At 54.2% G+C, this 24515-nt stretch overlaps 13 protein-coding genes across 13 annotated transcripts; 7 read left to right on the forward strand and 6 right to left on the reverse strand.

Moving 5' to 3' along the window:
* Positions 1–303: 303 nt before the first annotated feature.
* Positions 304–3631, reverse strand: N7474_004197 (uncharacterized protein; the record flags this gene model as incomplete). The annotated part of the gene is made up of 5 exons (XM_057195612.1): positions 304–986; positions 1036–2109; positions 2166–2550; positions 2619–3353; positions 3407–3631. 5 exons carry the CDS (start codon positions 3629–3631, stop codon positions 304–306), a joined length of 3102 nt encoding a protein of 1033 aa, XP_057053008.1.
* Positions 3632–4308: 677 nt separating this feature from the next.
* N7474_004198 (mitochondrial 37S ribosomal protein uS15m) lies at positions 4309–5276 on the reverse strand (the record flags this gene model as incomplete). The annotated part of the gene is made up of 2 exons (XM_057195613.1): positions 4309–5171; positions 5231–5276. The coding sequence occupies 2 exons, from the start codon at positions 5274–5276 to the stop codon at positions 4309–4311; spliced, it is 909 nt and encodes a 302-aa protein (XP_057053009.1).
* Positions 5277–5374: 98 nt separating this feature from the next.
* Positions 5375–6526, forward strand: rps0 (40S ribosomal uS2 domain-containing protein; the record flags this gene model as incomplete). The annotated part of the gene is made up of 2 exons (XM_057195614.1): positions 5375–5727; positions 5788–6526. 2 exons carry the CDS (start codon positions 5375–5377, stop codon positions 6524–6526), a joined length of 1092 nt encoding a protein of 363 aa, XP_057053010.1.
* Positions 6527–7116: 590 nt separating this feature from the next.
* Positions 7117–7912, reverse strand: N7474_004200 (uncharacterized protein; the record flags this gene model as incomplete). The annotated part of the gene is made up of 4 exons (XM_057195615.1): positions 7117–7278; positions 7331–7450; positions 7517–7760; positions 7821–7912. 4 exons carry the CDS (start codon positions 7910–7912, stop codon positions 7117–7119), a joined length of 618 nt encoding a protein of 205 aa, XP_057053011.1.
* A 577-nt stretch (positions 7913–8489) lies between these two features.
* N7474_004201 (pseudouridine synthase DEG1) lies at positions 8490–10364 on the forward strand (the record flags this gene model as incomplete). The annotated part of the gene is made up of 1 exon (XM_057195616.1): positions 8490–10364. The coding sequence occupies one exon, from the start codon at positions 8490–8492 to the stop codon at positions 10362–10364; it is 1875 nt and encodes a 624-aa protein (XP_057053012.1).
* Positions 10365–10558: 194 nt separating this feature from the next.
* N7474_004202 (PIG-H family GPI synthesis protein) lies at positions 10559–11281 on the reverse strand (the record flags this gene model as incomplete). Its single annotated transcript, XM_057195617.1, has 3 exons — positions 10559–10636; positions 10693–10895; positions 10948–11281. 3 exons carry the CDS (start codon positions 11279–11281, stop codon positions 10559–10561), a joined length of 615 nt encoding a protein of 204 aa, XP_057053013.1.
* Positions 11282–11503: 222 nt separating this feature from the next.
* N7474_004203 (ubiquitin-like protein HUB1) lies at positions 11504–12235 on the forward strand (the record flags this gene model as incomplete). The annotated part of the gene is made up of 3 exons (XM_057195618.1): positions 11504–11948; positions 12010–12148; positions 12214–12235. The coding sequence occupies 3 exons, from the start codon at positions 11504–11506 to the stop codon at positions 12233–12235; spliced, it is 606 nt and encodes a 201-aa protein (XP_057053014.1).
* Positions 12236–12781: 546 nt separating this feature from the next.
* N7474_004204 (ribose phosphate diphosphokinase subunit PRS5) lies at positions 12782–14211 on the forward strand (the record flags this gene model as incomplete). The annotated part of the gene is made up of 3 exons (XM_057195619.1): positions 12782–13711; positions 13763–14086; positions 14155–14211. The coding sequence occupies 3 exons, from the start codon at positions 12782–12784 to the stop codon at positions 14209–14211; spliced, it is 1311 nt and encodes a 436-aa protein (XP_057053015.1).
* A 693-nt stretch (positions 14212–14904) lies between these two features.
* N7474_004205 (H(+)-transporting V0 sector ATPase subunit d) lies at positions 14905–16154 on the reverse strand (the record flags this gene model as incomplete). Its single annotated transcript, XM_057195620.1, has 4 exons — positions 14905–14988; positions 15042–15931; positions 15982–16070; positions 16123–16154. The coding sequence occupies 4 exons, from the start codon at positions 16152–16154 to the stop codon at positions 14905–14907; spliced, it is 1095 nt and encodes a 364-aa protein (XP_057053016.1).
* Positions 16155–16468: 314 nt separating this feature from the next.
* nop58 (RNA-processing protein NOP58) lies at positions 16469–18403 on the forward strand (the record flags this gene model as incomplete). The annotated part of the gene is made up of 3 exons (XM_057195621.1): positions 16469–16593; positions 16704–16864; positions 16917–18403. The coding sequence occupies 3 exons, from the start codon at positions 16469–16471 to the stop codon at positions 18401–18403; spliced, it is 1773 nt and encodes a 590-aa protein (XP_057053017.1).
* A 380-nt stretch (positions 18404–18783) lies between these two features.
* Positions 18784–19809, forward strand: N7474_004207 (uncharacterized protein; the record flags this gene model as incomplete). Its single annotated transcript, XM_057195622.1, has 3 exons — positions 18784–18789; positions 18846–18998; positions 19195–19809. 3 exons carry the CDS (start codon positions 18784–18786, stop codon positions 19807–19809), a joined length of 774 nt encoding a protein of 257 aa, XP_057053018.1.
* A 675-nt stretch (positions 19810–20484) lies between these two features.
* On the reverse strand, positions 20485–22208 carry N7474_004208 (pepsin-like aspartic protease; the record flags this gene model as incomplete). The annotated part of the gene is made up of 3 exons (XM_057195623.1): positions 20485–21434; positions 21500–21814; positions 21881–22208. The coding sequence occupies 3 exons, from the start codon at positions 22206–22208 to the stop codon at positions 20485–20487; spliced, it is 1593 nt and encodes a 530-aa protein (XP_057053019.1).
* An 871-nt stretch (positions 22209–23079) lies between these two features.
* On the forward strand, positions 23080–24515 carry N7474_004209 (Zn(II)2Cys6 transcription factor domain-containing protein; the record flags this gene model as incomplete). The annotated part of the gene is made up of 2 exons (XM_057195624.1): positions 23080–23136; positions 23187–24515. The coding sequence occupies 2 exons, from the start codon at positions 23080–23082 to the stop codon at positions 24513–24515; spliced, it is 1386 nt and encodes a 461-aa protein (XP_057053020.1).

A 24515-nucleotide genomic window follows, 5' to 3' on the forward strand; every position in this document is an offset into this window, starting at 1 on the left:
CCAGCGACCCAGCAGGAGGGTCGACCGGAGGGCCCGAGAACAAGAAAAGAATAGGAAACCAGTCAATCAATCAATACATGTCAGAAATCTGACCCATACATGGAAACAAGCAACTCCGTAGGCTTTTATGCAGCACAGCCAAAAATGAGAATGGCCAAACATGAAAATGATTTGTCAAAAATTGTAGTCGAGAGAAGAATGAAGATGTCGAGAAGAGATAACGTTTCGAAATTGGAGAATAATGTGTCGAGAATTGAAAATGGTCGTCGAGAATGGTAGTGATTGAGAACTGATCATGATTCTTTACAGTTGTCCAGTGCGTTGGAAGCGTTCGAAGCCATCATTGAAAGCCTGAATCTGGCGCTGAACTTCATCCTTGCGTTCTTCCCACATCCGGTCGACGATATCATTGACTTCACGGCTGAAGCCCAGTGCTTGGTACATGGGACGAGGCTCAGGCCACTGAATCTGGCTGAGATCTCCAGTGGGGCAAACCTCCTTGAACCAGTGGCGCAGGCGAGTCTTGCGGTCCTGACGTTCGGACGGGGTCTCTTGGCAAATCGACATGGGGTCCGTGAAGAAGCTGGGAGTGGTGCAAGTGCTGCTGGAGAACCGGTGAGCTGCACGAAGACGGCTAGGCGTCTTGGGGTTGAATTTGGTGGCCGCGGTGCGGACTCGGGTCAGCGGAGAGGGATCTTTACTGGGACCAGTTTCTTGCTGAGTCTCCTCAAGGGGCTGGGACCGAACAAAAGGGCCAGTAACGCCAGGCGGTGCGGTAATGATTCGAGATCGCGCGTCAATGCTGCGATCATACGAGGCAGCGAGTCGGGACGGAGCGGCGGTAACTTGAGAGGGGGGTGCCATAGCAGTCGGCTCGCCGTTCACGGTTGGCAGCAAGCTCTTGTCAACGTCAAACGAGGTGTTGGGGGACTGCACCAGTTTGTCAATGTGCTGGGAGGAAGCCGAAACCCGGGGGTGGAAGAATCCTGAATTTCGGTCACGTCGGAGTCAGATACGTCGGAGTCAAAAGAGTACGGGGTGCAAAAGGTTCCATGAGGGTTTGGGATAAAACCGGGACTTCGTGGTTCACTCGCTTCATCTCCAGTGGAAGACGAGTATGGGGTTTGGGAAGTGCGGGAGGGGCCCGATACTCCAACCTGAAAGGGGGGCTTGACGATACCTGTAGTTCACTCGCGTCATCTGCCGCGGAAGACGAATACGGGGTTTGAAAAGTGCGCGAAGGGCCCGATACTCCATGTTGAAAGGGGGAGCTCGTCGCCTGCGTGGTGTCCGCGGCCTGCGTGGTGTTCGCGGCCTGCGTGGTGTTCGCGGCCTGCGTGGTGTCCGCGGCCTGTGTGGTGTTCGCGGCCTGCGTGGTGTTCGCGGCCTGCGTAATGTTCGTGGCCTGCGTAGCACGCGCGGTACGGCGAGAGGGGGCGGTCCGACGCGAGGTATCTCGGCGGCGAGGCGTCTTCTTCGGTTCTTCAATTCGAACCTTCTTCGAGGCAGGGCGCGCTAGCTCTTGGATAGTCGGCGCGGGTTCCGCGGCCGGAGGTGCAGTCTCTCGGGACATGGCCGCTCGTCGTTCCATCTCCTCTTCGGCCCACTTCTCGTCATCAGAGTCAAAGGTAAAGTAATCCATGTCCATGCCATAGCTGCATCCCGCGGGGTTAGGGATCTGATCAGGCGAAAGTCGACGCTTGCGCTTCTTCGACTGGGACTCGACAGATGTCGATGTTCCAACAGCCGTGGCTGTGGCTGGAGCGGAGATTTCGGGAGAAACAGCTGTGGCAGAAGGACGGTTCTCCACCGGTTCCTCAACCGGCTCTTCGACTGGCTTCTTGTCCCTACCATACCAGTGGTCAAGTTGCTCCTTACTGTACCCAGATGGATAGAGAGAGTAAGAGCGCTTGCGATCACCTGCACGTGAAGAAAGGACGGCCCGTCGGGAAGAGCGAGGAGCAGTAGTCATGAATGGGCGTGCGTGTTTGAATGCAGGCGTTTCCACGGGCGTCACAAAAGGCATGTCATTCTCAACACGAGAAGGTGTCTCAGGTGATGGAGGCGTGTCATTGTCAACACGAGATGGAGACACGGGCTCATGCAGAGCTGAGGTTCACCAAAGTTAGCGGCAAGCTTGAAAGATTGAGCAACATGATACTTACCTTCAGTCGGGGCCGATCCTGCATTTTGATTCGGGCGGGTAGTAAGGCGCTGACGAATACCTGTCCACCTCCGAGAAAACTCGTTGAAAACCCAACGGGGAGAAACATTGGCCCACCAGTGCCCGCCTGCAGGTTCTGTTGCAGGGGCTGCTGGACCGTTTGGCTGAATGTTGCCTGGAGGAGTAGTAGCCTTTTGACCGGCATCAACAGCCATTTGGTTAGAGGACTCAACGGACGCGTCCGTTTCATCATTCTGCTCCAAGAACTCGGGAAGACGGTACACAGTTCGGTCAATACGGCCAGTGGCCTCAACACGGCGTCGTTGAGCAATGTCAGCGTAGGCGGTACGCGATGCTCGCGGGCGCTTCGCAGAGCGGATGGGGGTCTGCAGGGCCGTATGGTAAACACTCGGCGGGGGGAGGAGTCTCGACGGCGCCGTTTATTGTCTGATACGTAATCCGGGTGTGTCAGCAGGGTAAGTTCTTCGAGGTTGTCAAGATCTTCCTTGATTTCTTTCAAGGAGTTCTGGATGCCCTTGATGTATTCCTCTTTTTCTGCTTGATGAGCTGCTTCAAAAGCAGCGAGAACATCATCACGGGCAGCCATTTCGGTCCAGGAGTTTTGTTCTTGTCTCCGGGCTTCGTAGTAGGCGATTTCCTCCGGGGTACGGGTTCGGTGAAGGTCGACAAGAACATCACTGATCCTTCCAAACCGAAAGGCCGTGGACCGTGGGTGGACGCGAGGAGGATGCTCACGTCGGAACAGGGTGCGGTACTTACGTAGCTTTCCGGGGCTCTTGGGTAGGGATCCACCGGGTGAAAGTAGGTCCTTCGAACGCTTCACGGGCATTTTGGTCTTGAGAGGGGCGATGTTCTCAACATGGACGGGTTTCTCGACGTGGACGGACTTCTCGACGGGGGAGGTGGTTGGGATAGGGAGTTCGACGCTCTGGATGGGATCATCGCGTTGGCTTTCCATGACATGATGCTGCTCGTCTTCAGCACCAGCACGACCAGCCTCGTCGACATTCTGATCAACGTGTTGGATCTCGACGCTGTGCATGACTGCAGTAGGGCGGGTGTCTGCCATCATTACCCAATCTTGGGGGTTGTGTTCGGCAGGTTCCTCGCGGGGCTGCTCGGGGGCCTCTTCGGGGCTCTCAGTCCGGGCAGTGCGGGTGTTGGTTCTCTGAAGTTCACATTCAGCTGTGGACATTCTTCATCACTGCCGCGCCTCCTTACCTTTCCTCCGCGGTTGCTTTTCTTGGCACGCGGCTTCCGGGCGGCCTTCGCCGCCGGTGCCGGCTTCGAAGCGTCAGTCGGCTGCGTGTCTTCAGTAGATTGCGCGCCCTCGGGCTCGGGCGGCTGAGAGGATGTTGCACGTGTCGTGCGGCGGCGACGCGGCTGAGGGTTGGAGTCAAGTGACACCAACCCGTTCGGGGAGAGTGGTTGAGATCGGGTACGCATCTTGGGTGTGGAGGGCCCAAGATGCGTTGACGGGACGAAAGCGAGGCTGGAGGTGAGGATGGGAGTGAGAAAGGGAGGGAGAATGGTTGGAGAGGTAGGTGAGGCTGATGCTATGCGCTGGTAACAAGAGATGGGGAGGGCGGGAGCGGAACGAAGAACATGGGAAGAGGAAGGAAAACTAAACAGAATAGGAAGGGGAAGAAAAGGTAAAGAAAACAATCATGCGCGACAGGGAAGGAACGATGATGTTGTCGTTGCCTCTGTGTCAAACAAACCAGTCGCACCTTCCTCATGAGTTGCGCCTGCCTCGCTCAGAAAAATTGCCGGCGAGCTCTCTGACCGCTTTGGTATTATTTTGACGCCTGAGGCATCAATAAGCATTTACCCTTTCAAGCACGAGACCACTGGACCTCTGAGCTGCTTTGATGTGGTTAACTCTCCGGTTCAGGAAATTGGTGTGATTTTATCTACACTACGCGACCACCTTGAGTCCAGTATTCTAACAAAGAAAAGAACATGCGGGTCCAATTCGCTATCAAGCGGACAGAAGGAAAAGTGCTATTTGTACAGATGATGATCCCCGTCTCACGTTTGAGACATTGTATATCAGAAAGAAAGAGAAAGAAAGACGAAGATACCACGACCGCTCCGGAGATACTCAGATAAGGGCGCTCTCATTATAGAGCAACCTCGCCTTTCCACGTAGCATCCGACAGTCCCAAAGTTTCAATCAAATGCTGCCACCGAGGTCCACCACGTTCCTTCTGGCGGACGTACCGCAACAACTTCTGTCGCTTGTGAACAAGGATCTGAAGATTGCGCTTATTGTGTTTATCCTTGTTGGACGTTTCGAGGTGCCGAGAGAGATTCAGGATCTTCACCGTGAGGATGGCAGCCTGCACTTCTGCCGACCCCGTGTCGCGGCCAACGCGCGGCACCTTCTCCGAATGGACAGTAGCACCGTCCGGTAGCACCGCGGATGGCTTTGGCGGCAGGGTAGAGTCGGTGTTGTGTCGTCCGAATTGTTCGATGCATTTTTGTATGTTCAGTCGCACGTGGTCTTTCGAGTTGGCGTTGTTGAGGTTCACGATCCGGTCAATGGCCGCTTGAGCATTCAGATGCTCCTGCTCATGCAACTCCAAGGCCTCCTTCTCATGCTGGGGATCGGCCGTGTCGCGGTTCGGGTTCTCCAGAGGCTCAGCCAGGTCCTTTGAGAACTGCAGAGCCCTCTCGAGCTCGTTAGAGTCGACAGCATAGTTGAGAGACCTTGGTGCTGCTGACGACGGTTGTGATTCAATCCGTCTCCCTTGGATCTCTTCGATGAAGGGTGTCGGGGTGCTGGCAACGGGATCTCCTATCGATCCTTCTCGCTCCTCCTTAAGGACCTTTTGCCGGGAAATGTTGGCTGCCTTGCGTTGGCGAACACGGGCGAGCAGAAAGGGCTCAACTCTTTTGCGCGATTGAGGTTTCGTGGACTTGGCTCTGATGAAGGTCTGGGCCGGGGAGGATGCGGCCAACGAGTGGTGACCATAAAATGAACCTGAATTGGAGGTCGCGGTTAGCCTGTGTTGAGCAATTGACATGGGAATCAGTCTATACCTGACAGCGCCTTGAGCGAAGGCTGAAGGGGAATTCGCGGAGGCATCTTGGACTGACAGACCAGACACGCTGCGCCGACCGCGATCAAAAGCACAACTTCTTCTTCCTGCCGGGAAATCTGCCGGGCCGAAGAGACGGACAGTCATGCCTGAGGCAACGAAGGATTACGATTACATAAGTTTAGCCCTAAGCCCTAACTCACAACAGCAAGCGAAAATTATCGCTGGCGGATCGCAGGAAACATTTCGCGACTGCCCGCCTTCTATTTCCTCCTCCATCCCGACAACGATTGATCCCACCACCTCGTCAATCCCATCAATCGCCCATCATGGCCCCTTCTCAGCTCCCCCGGTCTTCAACCCTACCTCCCAGGACATTGAGATGCTCCTGGCGGCTCAGGCTCACCTGGGCTCCAAGAACCTGCAGGTTCACATGGAGCCTTACCTCTGGAAGACTCGCCCCGACGGTGTCAACGTGATCAACATTGGCAAGACCTGGTATGTTGGATTGTCCCAATTGCTGTCTGGGGATAGACTCTAACCGTGCGGTGGAAACAGGGAGAAGATTGTCCTGGCTGCCCGTATTATCGCTGCCGTCGACAACCCCGCCGATGTCTGTGTGGTTTCCGCTCGTCCCTACGGCCAGCGTGCTGTCCTGAAGTTCGCCGCGCACACCGGTGCCACCGCCATTGCCGGTCGCTTCACCCCCGGTAACTTCACCAACTACATCACCCGCTCGTTCAAGGAGCCTCGCCTCATCATCGTGACCGACCCTCGCACCGACGCCCAGGCCATCAAGGAGGCCAGCTACGTCAACATCCCTGTCATTGCTCTGTGCGATACCGATTCGCCCACCGACTTCGTCGATGTTGCCATCCCCACCAACAACAAGGGCCGCCACTCCATCGGTCTGGTCTGGTGGATGCTCGCCCGTGAGGTCCTGCGCCTGCGCGGCACCCTGGCCACCCGCGAGACCGAGTGGGACTCTGTCGTTGACCTGTACTTCTACCGCGACCCTGAGGCCGAGGAGAACAAGGAGGTCACCGAGGAGGCCAAGGCTCCCGGTGCTGAAGAGATCGGTGCCGGTGCCGTCGCCTCTGGCTTCGCCGGTGACAACTGGGATGTCAGCGCCCCCGGCGCCGGTAACCCCGGTACTGCCTTCGCTGCCGCCAGCGCTGCCGCCGCCACTGGTGCCACCAGCTGGGAGGCCGATGGTGCCGACTGGGCTGCCAGCTCCGCTGCTCAGACTGGTGAGTGGGCTGAGGCCCAGACCGGCGCTGAGGGCCAGAAGTGGTAAATCACTTCTACACGGTGATCAGGATAGCCGGTGACAAGGGGGAAAGATATGATCTCACCGAAAGCCATGGCGATCCGGGATGGATGTGGGCAGGCACCTTGACGGAGGATTGCTCTTTTTATCGACCCACCATCTCCCGCAATATCCCTTGACATGTCTATCCTAGTCTCTGTTCTGGAAGCACCCAAAAGAAAAAGAAACAACACAGCAAAAGAAAACGAGCATTCACCGGGAAACCTCAATCTTTCTGCATTTTCATTTTTTTTACCAACCCTTTTTTTGATTTCCTTGTTTTGCTGCATCGGGGAGGAATGGCGATGACAATTCTTGACTGGCGCTTGATGAGGGAAAGATATCCAGTTGTCTATTGCAGACATCTGGGGGAAAGCCCTGTGCTGTCAATCTACGAGGTGGACTTAACCGTTACCTTGGTTTCTCCCTGTGTATACATGCTAGCTGTAATCGAAAAGCTCCTGCTCGGTATTCGATGGTGCACATCGTAAGTCATTTTTTGTAGTAAACGAAAGTCCTCCCATTGGCGCTTCCTCGCCGTAGTTGCATCCAGGCTGAACAGTCCAAAGCAAGGATATCTACAAAATGATACATCCGCCCTCAGACTGGCCGCCTTTCTCCGTCGTCGTCATCCCCGCCAGTCTCGCCAGATCCTCAAACGTCTCCGGTAACAGCTCACCCGTCAGGGCCGAACACTCCGCGTACCGATCACAACGGAGTTCCTGGGCAATGCGATAGGTCTGTACATGGATCAGGTCAACCGCTCAGGATACCAGTAAGGGGAATGGATACCTCTTGAGGATAAATCACCCCCTCGCCCTCTTTCCTTAAGTCTCTCTTCAGACCCAGCATCATGACAGGTAGACGCTCGCCATGACCGTGCTGGAAGTACCGGATGACATCGTGTCTCCACTAATCCATTGAGTTAGTCTCCAGCAGTGCAGCCAAATGGGAGAGAAGGAAGGGAATAAAAAGTACCGCTTTTAGACCTGCCAGCGTCTCTCGATTCGAGATATCAAACGCCAGGACTACCACATCAGGCCGCAGAGTCGTCCAATGCTGGTTTGGATTGGACGTGTCGTACATCTCTAGCGTGAACTTCTTCTTCGAGAACCGGATGTCATATATGAAGGGCTGGTCAGTGTCACGGAGGGTCTCATCGTTGCTGTCTCCCGTGGGGCCGGCGCGAGCTGGTGGTGCTCTCCTTCCGTGCTTAAGGCGGCTGCATGCGATATCAACATTGGGCGCAAATAGAGAAATCGAATACGGAATGTCAACCTACGATAAAAATGTCGTCTTGCCGCACCCTGCGTCGCCCAGTAGCAGGAGAGTGACGATTGTCTCACTCTCCGGAGGGCTATCTGATTCAGCCATTCTCAGTGCTGGCGGTGTGGCAACTGTATTGCTCTCAAGGGCTGGTTCTCATATTCACTTCGACCGCAGTTCAGTCAAGTCGTGTTCCAACTGATCATGTCATGCCTTATAATATTCATCGAAAGGGCAGGGTTCCTAGAATGCCTGGGCGTGTGGTGTGTGGGAGTTGAAGCGCGCAGGTTGCGACATCGGGGATGTATCAGGTCGAGCTCGACACTACCAACACCACTCCACATTCTAGATCCAATTCGATAATTATACCCTACAGCATGCAATTCAACCTTAGATTCACTTATCGATCATTTTCACTGCCAATACGTTCAATTCACCTGACTTGCATCTCTCCAGCAAGACAAATGACAATACCATACGCCCAAGAATAAAATACATTACCCGCCTGCCTTTAATTTTCACCGTCAAACCAACCGGACATCTTAACCCGGACCTGTCTTCAGTCGCCTGGTGTGGCATGTGGAGGCCGTCAGCAAGGCTCTTGCCATTGACCCATTTCCCAACCCAGACCCTCCCCAAGTACACGCGGTTCCTACGCCAGCAGCACACCTCCACGCCGCAAACCATGGCGGACTCTGGCGACGCCGCCGCCTCCACCGCGTGCCCAGACTACACGACCTGGAATAACGCCAGTCTCATTGCGCGGATCTCCGAGCTCGAGCGCCAGCTACACTCCCAGAACACGCAGTACACGGCTCCAACGCAGCAAGAGGAACAAGCGCCAGCACCCCGCCCGCCTGCGGCTGCGGCTGTTGGAGTTAGCGAAGCCACAGCTGCTGCAATGGCCACATCTGGAGCTGCAGCGACAATTACCGCGACGAAGGCAGCAAAGAAGCGGGCACTTTCGCCAGGCACGGACATCACACACGACCCAGCGCCATCGCGAGCCTTCAAGGAGCAAAACCGGGAGATCGATCCGTCCAAGTACAACACTCGGTTCATAGCGCTCAAATTCGCCTACCTCGGACAACGATACAACGGACTCGAGCACACCAATGGGAATGTCACGCCCCTGCCGACGATCGAGGAGGTGCTGTGGAAAGCTTTGCGGCGGACTCGACTCATTCTTCCGACGACGGTGACGGGGGACGAGCCAGATGATGTCGAGCCGAGAGCGCTGCGGCCGTACTCGATTACGTGGGATGGATGCGATTACTCCAAGGCTGGGCGGACGGATCGAGGCGTGAGTGCTTTTGGGCAGGTTGTTGGGGTTCGAGTTCGCAGTGCTCGGCCCAAACCCAAGGCCAATCCTGAAAAACAGGAAGACGGGGATGCGATGGAGCTGGTTGAGGACGCGGAGTGGGATGATATCAGGGATGAAATTTCCTATATACAGGTATTGAACAGAGTGCTGCCGGAGGATATCCGCGTCCTGGCTTGGTGTCCCCATCCTCCTGAGGGCTTTGACGCCCGCTTCTCGTGCCGGGAGCGCAGATACCGATACTTCTTCACCCAGCCCGCGTTTTCTCCCACGCCTGGCCCGATTGGATTCGCCAACCGCGCAGGGAACCCTTCAGGGCCTCGTGCGCAGCGGCGCGAGGGGTGGCTGGATATCGAGGCCATGCGTGAGGCCGCCAAGGCGTTCGAGGGAACTCACGACTTCCGGAATTTCTGCAAGCTGGATACCAGCAAACAGATTCAGAACTTTGAACGCATCATCTTCAAATCCGACATTGAACACGTCGATCCTAAGACCAACCCGCTCGGTTACGTCGGCCGACCTGGGTTTCGAGCGTTGGAAGACCTCGTCCCCGAGGTGAGCATGGAGTCCTCAGAGATGCCATCCCCGCCCACTCCACAGGTTTACACCTTTACCCTGCATGGTTCCGCGTTCCTGTGGCACCAAGTCCGGCACATGGTCGCCATCCTGTTCCTGATCGGACAAGGATTCGAGCCCCCGTCCCTTGTGTCTGAATTGCTGGATGTGACCAAAAACCCGAGAAAGCCGACGTATGAGATGGCCTCGGACGCGCCTCTAGTCCTATGGGACTGCATCTTCCCCGACGAAAGCACCGGTAGCCGCGCAGACGCTCTGGAGTGGATCTATGCCGGTGACCCACGGCTCAATAAGGCCCAGAGTGCTAAGAGCGGCGGCAAATTCGGAATGAATGGCGTCGTGGAGGGGCTGTGGTCTGTCTGGAGACAACGCAAAATCGACGAGATCCTGGCCGGTGCTCTGCTGGATCTATCCGTCAGTCAAGGAGATCAGGACATTGTGCACAACATGACCTTGAACCAAGGTGGTTCGAAGAAAAAGACCAGGGGAGCAAAGGTCTGGTACGGAGCGGAACATGCCCGTGTTGGGGGTAAATATATTCCCGTCATGCAAAAGGCAACGACGGAGGCTGTGGAAGTTCAGAATGCCAAGTGGCGGGCAGCAAAGGAGCGCAAGAGTGCCAAGGGCCTGAAAGACCCAGCTGGCGGCGAGGAGCCTGAATGAATCATAAAGTGTATGATACTTACTCATAGAACATAGCAAAGCTTCACGGCTGCAGTACAGTCACTCCACAGCTTCACCATGTCGGCCCGTGGTTCCAGAAGCCTCATAGGTGTCAATCGGCGTGACCGAGGAAGGTAACCCCGAAGGATGAAGATGTTCGCCTCCCTGGGCACGTTGACTGTTACCTTGATGGTTCATGACTTTGCATCGTACAGACAATGACGAGAACCTCTCCACACTTCCTCGAGTATCTTTCGCCTGGGTAGCAGCGTCTAAGCAAAGATTAGTCCAGCGCATGACCCGGTAACAAAAGACCCAGTGAGCTTACCGGGAAGACCACCACGACCTCCGGCTCGCCCTCCACAACCACAGCCAAGTAAAACCGCACTTCAAACCCTCTGAAGGCTTCATGGATCACAATATCTTGAATCTGGGTGGTTGGGATGAACCTCGTCGCCGCGCCTGACAGATACGTGGAGGACGAGGTAGAAGTTTGAATCCCAAAGCCACGGATGACCAGGAGGGATTCCTCTGTAGCCAAAACTCAGCAATTGCACGACAATCCAATCGCCTAGAGACGCACCTGTATAGCCCTTCCTGAACATCCCGTAGATCGCCAAGGCGCTGGTCGCAGCAACCGCCCACGGGTTGTAGGGGTCCACCCAGCGACACATCTTCACGCCCAGCGGGCTTGACCACACATCCTCCCAGTGGATAATGGAGTCATTCCCAGTGAAATGGGAGTGTCGGAACCGTGCGATGGCCGCGAAGATGGCGCAGCAGAATACCAAGCCGCGGAGCAGGATCTGGAGAGCGAAGAGGATTTTGGCAGAGGAATTGGAGCGGCTGGGCGCATCGGAGACGGTGAAGGATACGGTGGTTGGAGAGGGCCTCCGGACTCTGAGGCGACCAGGCATTGTCAACGTAGTCCACCAGTGAGCGCGAGTTAGGAATGGAATTGGAATTGACTGGAGAAGCAGCGACAAGCTGCCAAACACACGCTAGCCTACTTTGGGTTAGCCCACCACCCGAGCAGCTCTGACATCACGTGCTGCTGCACCTACCGATTGCTCTGCTTGTCGGGCACCAAACACTAATACAACTGCATCTCTCCTCCGTTTCTCCCTTTCATTCGCACCATGGGCGACCGCTCTCGGAGCAGATCTCCAGGTCAGAGAGACAACCGTGACCGCGAGCGGCCACGGAAGACTGGAGGGTTTCGATGGAAGGAAAAGAGGCGCGACGACGATTCCCGCGCCGGGGATGAGCGCCGGCTCGACCGGGGCTATCGAGACCGAGGAGACCGGCCACGATCACCACGACGAGACCGCGATGCCGACAGGTACGGAGACAGAGACCGACATAGGGAAAGCGAGCGTGAGCGCGATCGGGATCGGAGACGGCGCGAAGAGCGTGATGAGCCCCGCGAAGAGGGAGAGGTGAAGAAGGAAGAAAAGAAGAAAGAGAAGAAGAAGGAAAAGAAGCCCATCATCCATCAGTCCTCTGAACCGATGATTGTGGTGCATGTCAACGATCGTCTGGGCACCAAAGCCGCGATTCCTTGTCTTGCCTCGGATCCTATCAGTTCGTCCCAGTTCTTGTTCCTGCTGGCCCAGCCGTGTATACTGACCTGTGTTCTCTCCAGAACTCTTCAAAGCCCAAGTGGCAGCCCGCATTGGCCGCGAGCCCCACGAGATTCTGCTGAAGCGCCAGGGTGAGCGCCCGTTCAAGGACCAGCTCACGTTGGAGGATTACGGAGTGAGCAACGGAGTCCAGCTTGACCTGTGAGCTACAACACTGCCCCATTTCCCTGGCACACTCCAAGAAATGACGCTAACTACTGGTATAGGGAAGTTGGGACCGGCGACTAAAGCGTTCTGGGTTCCATTACTTTTCATGGATAGGGATGAACATATCCACTGTGTTTTTATTTTCATATTTCATACCGGAGTCGTTTTTCCACGTTGTATGTACCGGCGAATATGGATATTCCAGTTGTTGTAAAGCACAGATCACCTGACTCGCGCACAACATGCCGCTTTTCCGAATGCGGCTTGGCACTTGATGCCTCAGGCACTCATTGCCCGCAGCCAACCCGATCGTCGGAGAGGCTTTTTTTCTCCATTGCGGGACTCACACGAGCTACAATTCTTTTCTTCTTCTCTTCCTGCCATGCCTTTGGCCTCCCACCGTCTTTCCGCTCTCCAGCCTCCGCCATGAGGTAGTCGCCCTACTTTCCAACTCCCTTCATCGCCTTTTTTCTCTTTTTTTTCCCCCGTCCCTCACCAAATCATCGACGGCCGCCGGGTTTACCGTCCCTCCAGATCCTATATCGCTCACACCTGATTCGACCTGATTTTCTCTCCCATCAGTCCTAGCCCATCTCCAGGCTGTCCTTCATACATATTAATCCCTTCATGATGGTCCGCAACCTCGTCGTCATCGGGGGTACATCCCACCCGCAGCTGACGCAAACCATTTGCAACGTGCTCGGCATTCCACCAGCCGATGTCCTGCTCTCCAAATTTGCCGTTGGCGAGACCAGAGTCGAAATCAAAGAGTCGGTCCGTGGAAAGGACGTCTATATTATCCAGTCCGGTGGTGGGAAAGTCAACGACCACCTGGTCGAACTGCTCATCACTATTTCTGCCTGTAAGACTGCTTCGGCCCGGCGAGTCACCGTTGTCCTGCCGCTCTTCCCCTACTCGCGACAGAGCGATATTCCATACAACAAAACCGGCGCTCCGCTCGTCAAGTCATCCGTGATGAGCCGGCCCAATAACGGCTACACCTTCGAGAGCACTCCTCCCACGCCCAACCCGAACAAGTCTGACGGGGTGGGTCTGGGCGTGAATGGCATCGACAACCTCCAGAGGAGCCTTGCAAAGGCCCAACTCGAAGACGTCGGCAGTGGCAGCCCCGTAAAGCGGCGCCCGGCCAATGGACTGCCGCGCAGTGACACACTGGAGTCGCTAAAGTCTGTGAACGGCACCAATGATGACACCGCGAGCACCGCGTCAACTTCAACGTCCACGAAAATCAACGGCTTTCAGCCACGTCCTGGCTACAAGCAGTGGGTTGCGCAGGCTGGCACCCTGGTGGCCGATCTGCTCACTTGCGCCGGCGCAGATCACATCATCACGATGGATCTGCACGACCCGCAATATCAGGGATATTTTGATATCCCCGTGGACAACCTCTACGGCCGGCCACTTCTCAAGAGTTACATCCAGCGCAATATCCCCAATTACCGGCAGTCCGTCATTGTCAGCCCCGACGCCGGTGGCGCCAAGCGTGCGACAGCCATTGCAGACTCAATGGGCATCGAGTTTGCCCTCATTCACAAGGTCCGTCACATAACCTCGCTTGTCTTCCTCATATCTGACTAATTTTTGAAGGAACGCCGCCCCACGAAGATCACAGACCGTCAGAATGCCACCATGATGTTGGTCGGTGACGTTAAGGATCGGACAGCAATCCTGATCGACGATCTCGCGGACACTTCCAATACCATCACTCGCGCCGCCAAATTGTTGAAGAAGGAGGGCGCCTCCCAGGTCTACGCCCTGGTCACCCACGGCATCTTGAGCGGCGATGCCATTGAGCGCATCAACGCTAGTGCCCTCGACAAGGTGGTCGTCACCAACAGTGTGGACCAGGTCGATCATCTTCGCCGGTGTCCGAAGTTGGAGGTCCTGGAAGTGGGCCATGTCTTTGCTGAGGTGAGTTTCATAGTCTGAAAGAAAAAGCTCATACCTTTTGGGGGGAAAGTTCTAACCCCTTAAACCAGGCTATTCGTCGCGTCCACCACGGCGAGAGTATCAGCGTCCTATTTCAATATGACTGAGGAGTCACCAAAAAAACACGTTGCTTTTTGTCCGATGATGTCGATGAATCTCTTTGAAATCCACCTAATGCGAACTCACTGCGCATCAAACCCGTCCTCACTTCCACCCGAATATAGAGCCCTTTTCCCAATCCAGGTAGCTTGACCTGACGGCTGGTATCTCTGGATTTCGTCTTTTTTCCTTCGATCTCGTGTTCTATTTGATCTACGCTCTCTGCCACCTGCACATACACAATTGAGCACTGAATTCATGCTGGGACATTTTCCGTTGGGCCTGCATATAAGAAGCATGTATTTGCCACTCCTAAAGGGATTGTAAATTGTTCTATTGAAAATAATTGTTGGCTCTGTTCGTCGAATCCAGGGTTATATTGGATTATATTGCTTCATAGAGATGGGATCTTAGATGCCTTACATTCCATACAATAATGGATATTCATCTGTTCCAAGTATTTTCTTCTATATCACAAGGATAAGAATCAGGGAGCCAAACGCCTTATACGAAAGCAAGACCACAAACCCACAATCAGCCGATACCAGCGACGGGCATTTGGCGCATGCTCACTCACATCGACACCGAAAAGAAACACAGAACGAACTGGGTACTCGACAGCTAAAGGGAAAAAAAGAAAATCGGACAGACCCAAAAGCCAGAGGTTAAGTAAATACAGGAATTGCGGTCCAATGAGGAAATCAGAACACGGAGATGAAGTTTCCAATTCTCTCCTTTTGGTTCTGGGCAATGCATTCCGAGATCCAAGTCACGTTTCGGATTTCCTGTCAAGAATCAGAAAGATAATTCCGTGCGAATATAGAAGAGGGGTTCTCACCTGTTCTTTCAGCTTCATCCACGCATACACCACCGCCGGGGTGAATTGCCGCGTGAAGACCAACTTTGACATCTCCATCTCCTTCTGATAGAACAGATCTTCCAGACTCTTGCCGTCCGCAGGGCCACCGCCCATTCCACCGAGGCCGCCGCCTCCCTGGCTCAGGCCCACGGCATCAAAGAACGCCTTGTAATCGCCCACGGCACTAACAGCCAGAGCCACGCCCTCCACATCCTCCGCCCGGGAGAGCATCAGGCTACCTTCGGGATAAAGCTTCCCGAATTCCGGGTAGAGCTTTCTCCGCTCGAGCTTGGAGAGCTCGGTACCGAAGGAGTTGAGGGTGATGTTGATGGCGCGGCGATCTGCCTCGAACTGCAGGATCTCGGTCATGACTTCTTGGGTGGGGGTGCCGGCGAAGTCTGAGTGGGTGGTGACAAATTTATAGAAATCCTCCAGGTAGTTCTTGTAGAGCGTGTTGCGGACAATCTCGATGTTCAGCTCGTCGAGGTCCTGGTGGCTGAGACTGCCCTTGAAGTAGGGGGCCAGCGGGGTCTCGATCAGCACCGAGTTGTACAGCTCCTCGATGTTGGTCGCGACGCACAGCACGGGCAGCGTCTCGAACCAGCCGAGCGGGTGGCACCGCTCCAGCAGTTCTCGGGTGTCCCGCTCATGCAGCGTGCCGGTGATCAGGAGCGCGATGTTGTCGATCATGTACCCATAAGTCAGGTACTCGAGGAACTTGGCGGTTGAGCCAGTCGCCTGGGCAATCAGGTACCGAAACTCAGAGACCAGCTTGTCAGTCATCCGGCCTGCGAGGGCGGAGGTGGAGGGGTTCGGGGGAAGAGAGGCGAGGAAGTCGCCGTATGCGGGGGCCAGCTGGAGCTTGACATCTACCGGATAAGATCAGCCATGGTTTTAACCACCGTGTCTGGAGACATACCGTCGATGGTCTCGCATTGGGTCAAGTTGGAGTAGTTCTGGCCGCTGAGCAGGCTGTTGCGGTAGCCTCGAACAATGCCCTCGACGTAGCTAGCCCGGTCAGCAGGGCTTGTATGTTGGAGTGCAGAAACCAGAGACTTACCCGCCATTAACATTGAAGAACAGGCCCTCCATGGTGGAACGGGGGAGGCGAGATGAGACGGGGAGCTGTTCTGCCAATGCTCGGTCCTATCGAAGGTGTACACTCACGAGGTGTTATGTAAGCCACGCGCCACAAGTCCAGCGTGTGTGGCACACCAACTGTGGCTTGGTGTGGTACACTTTTTTTCTGCTGCAAAATTTCCCTTCTCCGACTCTTGTGATCGCCCGCACTTCGGTCCCTGATTTTTCGGTCTTTCTTTTTCCTCTTCACTCCCCCGGGTCTGGCTGGCCGTTATCTTTCCCAAACGAATTTTTTTTACCCAGCCTGAACGCCGTGGTCGCTCACCATGACCCTCTTCATTCTCACAGAGACCAGCGCGGGCTATGCCCTGCTCAAGGCTAAGGACAAAAAGCTCCTCAAGCGCGATGACCTCGCCACGGAGGCTGCTACTGCGGAGGGTATCTCGAATCTGTATGTGCAATCTCATCCACGCTTTTTTCTTTTTTTGGAGTCTCTGCAGCGTAGCCGACGGGCGCAAAAATTTTGTTTCCAGGGTCAACGATAACTGACCAGCATCTTAGGTTGAAATTGAAGAGTTTCCAGAAGTTCGACAGCGCCGCAACAGCTCTGGAGGAGGCCGCATCGGTCATGGAGGGCAAGGTCACTCCTCGCCTGGCTTCGCTTCTCGACGACATCAAGGAGGAGAAGAAGGTCTCGCTGGCCGTTGCAGACCCCAAGCTTGGTACGTTACGTTTCTCCAATTTTAAGGGTATCTTCTAATTGAATGACAATAGGAACCGCCATTGGCAAGCTGCCCGGCCTCTCCGTTCAATTGGTCGCCGACTCGTCGACCGCCGACGTCTATCGTGCCATCCGCGAGCACCTGACCTCCCTGATCCCCGGCCTGATGCCTACCGACATGTCCACCATGTCGCTGGGTCTATCGCACTCGCTCGCCCGTCACAAGCTCAAGTTCTCGCCCGACAAGATCGATACCATGATCGTCCAGGCTATCGGTCTTTTGGATGATCTCGACAAGGAGCTGAACACCTACGCTATGCGTGTGAAGGAATGGTACGGCTGGCACTTCCCCGAGCTGGCTAAGATCCTCAACGACAACATCGCCTACGCCAAACTTGTCCTGAAGATGGGCATGCGGACCAATTGGGAGACCGCCGACCTCGCCGAGATTCTGCCTGAGGAAATCGAGGGCGCCGTCAAGGCCGCTGCGGACCGGTCGATGGGTACTGAGATCAGCGAGGAGGATCTGGACAACATCCAGGCTCTGGCCGAGCAGGTTGTTGGCTTCGCCGAATACCGCCAGCAACTGGCCGGTTACCTGACCGCACGAATGAACGCCATTGCGCCGAACCTCACGGCCCTCGTTGGAGACCTTGTTGGTGCGCGCCTCATCGCCCACGCCGGCAGCCTGACCAATCTGTCCAAGAGCCCTGCCAGTACCATTCAGATTCTGGGTGCCGAGAAGGCTCTCTTCCGTGCTTTGAAGACCAAGCACGACACTCCCAAGTATGGTCTGATCTACCACGCCTCCCTGATCGGTCAGGCAACGGGCCGCAACAAGGGCAAGATGGCGCGTATCCTTGCCGCCAAGGCCTCGCTGGGTCTCCGCGTTGACGCCCTGGCTGAGTGGGAGGAGGGCACCACGGAAGAGGAGAAGGCTGCCCTGGGCACTGAAGCGCGCTTCAACCTCGAGCGCAAGCTTGCCGGCATGGAAGGCAAGCCGATGAAGCCACGCGGCGTGAACATCGCACCCGACGGTGCTACTCCCGCAGCCCAGAAGTTCGATCTGAAGGAGGCCCGGAAGTACAACCCCGACGCCGATGCGCTGGCAAGCGAGGAGCCCTCCTCCGCCAAGAAGTCCAAGAAGGAGAAGAAGAAGAAGCTGGTGCAGGAGGTTGAGGACGAGGAGATGGCCGATGTCTCTTCGGACGAGGAGGAGCCGCAGGTGAACGGTGCAGCAGACTCGTCATCTGACGAGAGCGATGCGCCCAAGAAGTCCAAGAAGAGCAAGAGCAAAGACTCCGAACTGGAGGAGCTGGCCGAGAAGGCCGGCCTCAGTGTCAAGCGGTACAAGCGGAAGCTCGAGCGCGGCGAGATTACCTTCGATGCGGCCGGAAACCCGTCTGCGATCAGCAAGAAGGACCTGAAGAAGGCCAAGAAGGATGCGAAGAAGGCCAACAAGGAAGACGGCAAGAAACGCAAGCGCAGTGATGACGGGGAGGATGAGAAGAAAAAGAAGAAGAAGAGCAAGGGCGAGTAAAGCTTGCTGCCACCACCAACCAAAAAAAAACTCTATGGGCTTGGGATTTCGTTGTATGATATCAAATTTTCTGTTTGTTTTTTGTCTGCCCATCTATCTGGTGTGCTATCTGCTGCTCGCATGTTCGGGGCATTTCACGGGTACTGGTCTATTTCGGCGCAGGTGTTGGTCTAGCAGTACAAAGTCGCTTGTTAATTGTTCATACTGTCTTTACCCGAGTAGATGTTCGTACATAGCACTTGGCGGGGTCCAGTCTGCCTGTAGACTCGTACTGTGTAGTACATCGGTCGACATATACACCGCCTCGTTCTGCCGGCAAATCTACAATTTTCCTGACTACCACCACGGCCAGCTACAACTGTCCAGACACAGACACAATAATGAGGGTATGATGCCACTCCCCTTCCCCTGACTGCCCAGGATTATCTCTCACACGGTCCAGGTAATCGACCCCCAATCCGCCGTTCTCACCAACATCGAGGTCCTGGCCTACCTCACGGCCAACCCACCCCGCCGACCACCGAACCCTCCGCCGAACTCGCGGCACTGGGTGCCTAGCCCGGATTTGCGGGATCATAATACTGTTGTGAAAGAGGTATGCCAAGCTTTCTTTTATTTGTCTGTGGGAGTTGGGGGTAGAGAGGATGTGGGAGCTGCTGCTGTTAGCCATCACTCCAATCTATAACCTAACCAGCAAGAAATCTTCGATGAACATATATACCCACGCACACGCAGGTCGAGAGAGTGTGTGAGAGAGAGTGATATATGAAGATGCTAACATGTCTTAAAAGATCCACAACTACGTAACCCGCCTATCTCCTCACCTACAGAAGTACCCGCGCTACACAACCCAGACACACTCATCAACAACGACAGGAGGAAGCGGGGCAGGAGTAATATCAGGAGGGACCACTAGCACCATCCCCGCCGCTCCAGACCCAAAAACAGCAACAGCAACCACAGGCCCGCTCTCTGACACGCCCACCCTCCCACCGCCAACCCCGGACTCAACACCCACGCCCATAGACCATGCTCTCCGCACGCTCGTGGCGGAATTACAGCCCTACGGGCTAACCAAGGCGGAGGTGGTCATGATTCTGAATCTGGGGGTGGGCGTGGTGGGCTCTTCTGGGATAGAGGGGGACAGGGTGGGTGGGGTGGATGGAGAGGATGGTGGTGGTGGGATGGCTGAACATATGGATCTTGATGATTATGGCGATGGTGTGAATGGGAATGGGACAGGCGAAAGGAATGGTGAGCAGGAAGAGGAAGGGGGCGAGGATGGGGAGGATTATGGGGCACTTGCGTTGCTCGATACTGTCATTGAGGATCGGGAGGAGAGGTTGTCGAACGAGGATGTGGTTGCTGTTCTGGCGGCTATTCGGAGGACGCTTGGCTTGGCGTGAAATGAGATCTTGATCAATCCAGATCTGGACCAATGACATGGCATTTAGTGTATATAAACCGGACTATGCAGGGTCCAAGGGGGGCTTAAACTCTCACGGAAAGGCTTCTCGGAAGGGTCGGCCGCGCCAGAGGTGAGAGCGAGTAAGAGTGAAGATTAAATGAATGGTCTGGCTTGTATTAATAATAACGTTGGAGCTCCCAGGATACAAAAGGTGTTTTTTCTGTTCTGTTCAAACCATCCAGTACTCGTGTCCTTCGGTTCAATGTAAGGATGCGATCCGATTCTCTCGAATCCCGTGAAGCCGCCTGCGTAGACGGAGTGTGATTTCCTGTCTGGGAGAAGCGAACTGATGTTTATTGCTATTTGACTTGATCGGTATATATGATGTTCAGGTGCTGTGGTTTCTTCAAACTGCTCATAATACCATGCTGAGATCTCTGGAAGAGGTTTCATTCTGATAGTTTTCATTCATCAGCTCTGCAGATTGGTCCGTGGCACAGGACTTTGGTTATTGTGTAAAGGTCCCATAGATCTTAAAAAGTCAAAATCAATGCATCACCTCTGAGTAGATGTAGAATGGAGAGGATACCATATCTTTGCTGCATTGGTATTCCGTATATCAGTACGTAAAAGAAAATCAAACTTATGATCCGATTTATTCTAAGGCTCTCTTTCACGCCGCCAGCATTAACTCGCTTCCCAGGCAAAAGGATATGATGGAAATAACAAGGTTGACCAAAGTACCCGAGCCAGGAGCCCTAATAGAGCTAGCGGCGCCGTGCAATGTTTCTGTGGGCTGACTACGGTCGCTTTGCTGGGAGGAAGCACTGGGTTGCGAGAAACCAGAGCTGCTGAGGTGGTAACCAGTGGCCGTCGGCGTGTACGAAAGTAGCTGGGTGACAGGCATAGAACGGTATATGCCTGGCCCTTCTACTTGAGCAGTCGCCGTCTGCTGGACAGTGACCCCACCAGTAAGATGCCAGACTTGTTCGCCAGAAGATCCCGGGGCGTCGATTTCCACGATATTAGATTCGTCGCTTTCAAAAACGGTCGGAGCAATAGCGATTTCCTGGCGGTCTAGATTGTACACGACGTATGCTGAGCGAAGGAAGGTGTCGCCTAGTATAATTGGTTCATCATCCTGAGCTGGCCCAAATCCAAAGCTGCATGCGGTGTAGCCGTTTGAAAGTGGTACGAGGTTCCCATAGATGTCCAAAAGGGGAGGGCAAAACTCTGAGAAAGGCACTGGAATCACTGGCCCACTAGAACCATCGAACTCAAAGTTAAGAGTGCCTCTATACGACTGCATGACCTCACACTCGACAATACCGGTTCCATCGTCGGCGTAAAAGACGTTCGCAAACGAGGCGACTTGATCATATAAGTCCCTAGGGATATAAGAGAGCGTTGTCCCCGAGTCGAGTAATGCAGGCTGCGCAAAGCTATTTGCAGTCAGGGTCATAGTGCCTTGAGTGGGGTCTGTAATAGAAAGCGATGTCCATGGAATGGTCATAGATGTGATCTGGCCGGATTGTGCGTCGGGTTGGATAGCGATCGGGATCAAATTGCCCTTGAATTTACCGGTGTCATAGCCACCAAACAAGATACTCCCTATTCCAGACTCTAGGGTCAAACGGGCATGTTAGCTCGTGCGAGATCGTCATAGGTAGAGGGGTTTTCTGACTTACCAAGATCGTTGAGCCAGAGACTGTATGCACGAGAGTTGATAAGACCTTGGTCCACCATCAAGTCGATGATATTTTTATAGGGCTTGGCTCCAGTTTCCGTGATCGCCTCGTTCGTGTCAAAGCCAATCCCCATGATTCCCATTTCACCGATTGTCTCCCGTGTAGCAACGGCGAAATTCAAGTCCTTGATCTTGATCGAACTGACTTGGAAGTCATCTGAGATATAGTCCCCCCAAACCTCCGTACCGTCGCCATAAGATGAATAGAATCCACCCTTATCGACCAACCTGGCAGTGCTTGATTGGGAATCATCGTCTTCAACGGGCTACGTGTTAACCACACAATTGCAGACTGGATGTTGTAAACATATTAACTACTTACAATAATGGCCATAGCACCGGTCCGAGCCACACGAGCCTGGTCCAAAAACCCAAACATCACTGCTTCCAGTGTCGAGTACGAGCTGGACTGGTTGCGGAGGGGTTCCAACAGTAGCATTCAACCAGAAGGAGTCAAGAGAGTAATCTAGCAGCACACTTGCAGAATTCCGCTTCACGATCGAGCGTCCTTCATTTCTGTACAGCGGCAGCGAGACAACTTTGGGCCCTGCTGTTCCTGATGCGAGTAGAACAAAGCTGGAAATGAGAATTAGTGGGGCTAGACCTTTCCATGCAGGTGACTTGGGACAGGCCCGAAACGCCCATGCCATGATCGAGAGTCTATCGCAAATGGACTTGAACATCCAAAACAACACATCGTAATGCGATGTGGGCAGGCTTTTATGTCAATCCTAAGGATCGTGCATGGCAAGTCACTTTGAGCAGGTCTTATTGCAGGGAAAGTGTGCCAATCATGCGTTGAATAGCCGCTAACCCTTATGTCCTCGTATTCGGCCCACAGCTTCGTTGTTTGTTTCCCAATTCTGACGAATCGTGACAGGTATGTATCATGCACTAATGTAAATCTGGTTAGTTATTCGTACTGCCGAGTGGGCATCGAGACCGGCAGGGTCCAAAGAGCCTGAGATCAGTGGCTTCCTGGCTACCCGCTAACTCGCCAAGGCTGGCTTGGACGTGACTGTGTTCGAGCGCAAACGCCAACCGGGAGGAATCTGGTCGGTTTGGTCTCGACTTTTTGTCCATGTTTTGTTTTCTTTTCTTTTTGCTAGTGTTTTGGGGTTTGTTGCGCACTCCGCGTGTCCAGCCGAATGCTGACCCGCGCCAAATCCGTTCCGCCATAGCCACGTTACCCAGCCACCATGCCACTGGCGACTGCATGGGGCGACGCAGCATTCGAGGGGATCATTGGTATCTAGTGACCCGGAGCTCGTTTTCATTACTGGGGTTGGGGTAGTCCTGGTCCCCGAGCCCCGCACGTCTATGCGAACTTGGACCCTCTCCAGACGGCCCCACGACGCCCATACTGCTTACCCTCCTTTGTTCCCAGCTAATTCCTCGGACTGAGCAAGAGGGTGTTCATTCTCCTCGTATTCGCTGCTGTGCCCTGATTCGACTTCTTTTCCCGTCATTCACCTCACCTCGTGGGTGATCCGAGATCTCATTTAGAATTGAGTTACATGCATGGTGGGCGTACCACGCAGTAAAGGCTGCCTAGCCTGTATCCAACGGCGGATCAAGGTAAATGCATCTTCTATAACAATTACAGTCAACAAATAATCACAAAACAGTGCGACGAATCGCGCCCAGCGTGCCAGCGCTGCCAAAAAAAGGGTACGTCATGCCCTGGATATATCAGGGATCGGAAATTCCACTTCTATTGCAGGAGCGAAAATGAATTGGGACTCAAGTCGACCTCTGATCAGCACCAACTGATGCTCGCTTTCCGTACGCCAATCGATGCTACGGTGGCGCCGAGCTTGGCCGGCAAGGTCATAGCTCAGCGATACCGTGAGGGCTTCTGTGATTTCGTGGAATCCTATTTTCCTGGCCAGTTCTTTGGCTATAGCACTCGTGTTGGTACGAACTGGTTCGATGTGGTTCATAACTATCAGGAAGCCGCTGGAAAGGCACTTGATCTGGGTCTACGTAGCCTTGGTGCTCTACATATTGGTCGCTCACAAGGCGATGACCGATTGGGCCTTGCTAGCCGAGAGATGTACGGTCAGGCATTGAACCAGCTAGCACGCACCTTGAGAAATCCGGCCTTGGTGACCGCAGATAATACTCTCGCTGCGGCTATTCTTCTCGGGGGATTTGAAATGTCATGCTCGACGGGACAAGAGTCGTGGATGCTACATTCACGTGGCATTTCGAATCTTTATCAGATACGTGGAGCTCGGACTCATGTTGAAGGGCTTGGCCGGACACTTCTCTCATCCTTCCGAGGCTTTCTCGTATATGAAGCGCTCGTCCGCGGCGAGAGGTGCTTCTTAGAAGACGAGGAGTGGAGGTCGATAATTCCTGACATGGTCAACGAGGAAAGGCGGCGTGGCAAATTTAGTCGGCTCGGCGAGTTGATTGAATATTCATTTCATGAAATAGCTCGCTGTCCAGGCTTTCTTTCGACAACACGGGCTCTAGTTGCATCTGCGAATACGACAGACCGTGAAAGAGAGCAACTTATGACTTCAATATCCGATTGTCAAAGGGCACTTCTCGAGTATCACTCCGAAGGGATTGCTGCCATGAATGCTAGTCAGCAACCCAATAATAAAGACGGTCATGGTTTTTTCGGGCCAATTCCCAGTCAGATTCAAGTGACATTCGGAGACTTCTCTCTACAAGGAATGAGTTCAGCCATTGCTCTACTCCAGCAATTACTTGTGGTTTTGAAGTCCAACGGTTTACGCCAGAGAACTTTGCAATTTCCAAGCATTCAGCAGCAGAAAACCGAATTAGAAAATGCGAGCTATCCGTTGATGATGAGATCGATCAATGGAGGGAGATCCTATGGGACGCTCCCCGGACCCCAACAAAAAGACTCACCGCATACCTGGTTGGATCGAGTCTCTATGACAATGGGCATGTTACAGGAGGCCGCAACGTTCTCTTTTTAA

This window comes from Penicillium riverlandense (genome assembly GCF_028828495.1).
Source record: "Penicillium riverlandense strain IBT 135883 chromosome Unknown utg000003l_segment0_segment0, whole genome shotgun sequence".
NCBI lineage: Eukaryota > Fungi > Ascomycota > Eurotiomycetes > Eurotiales > Aspergillaceae > Penicillium > Penicillium riverlandense.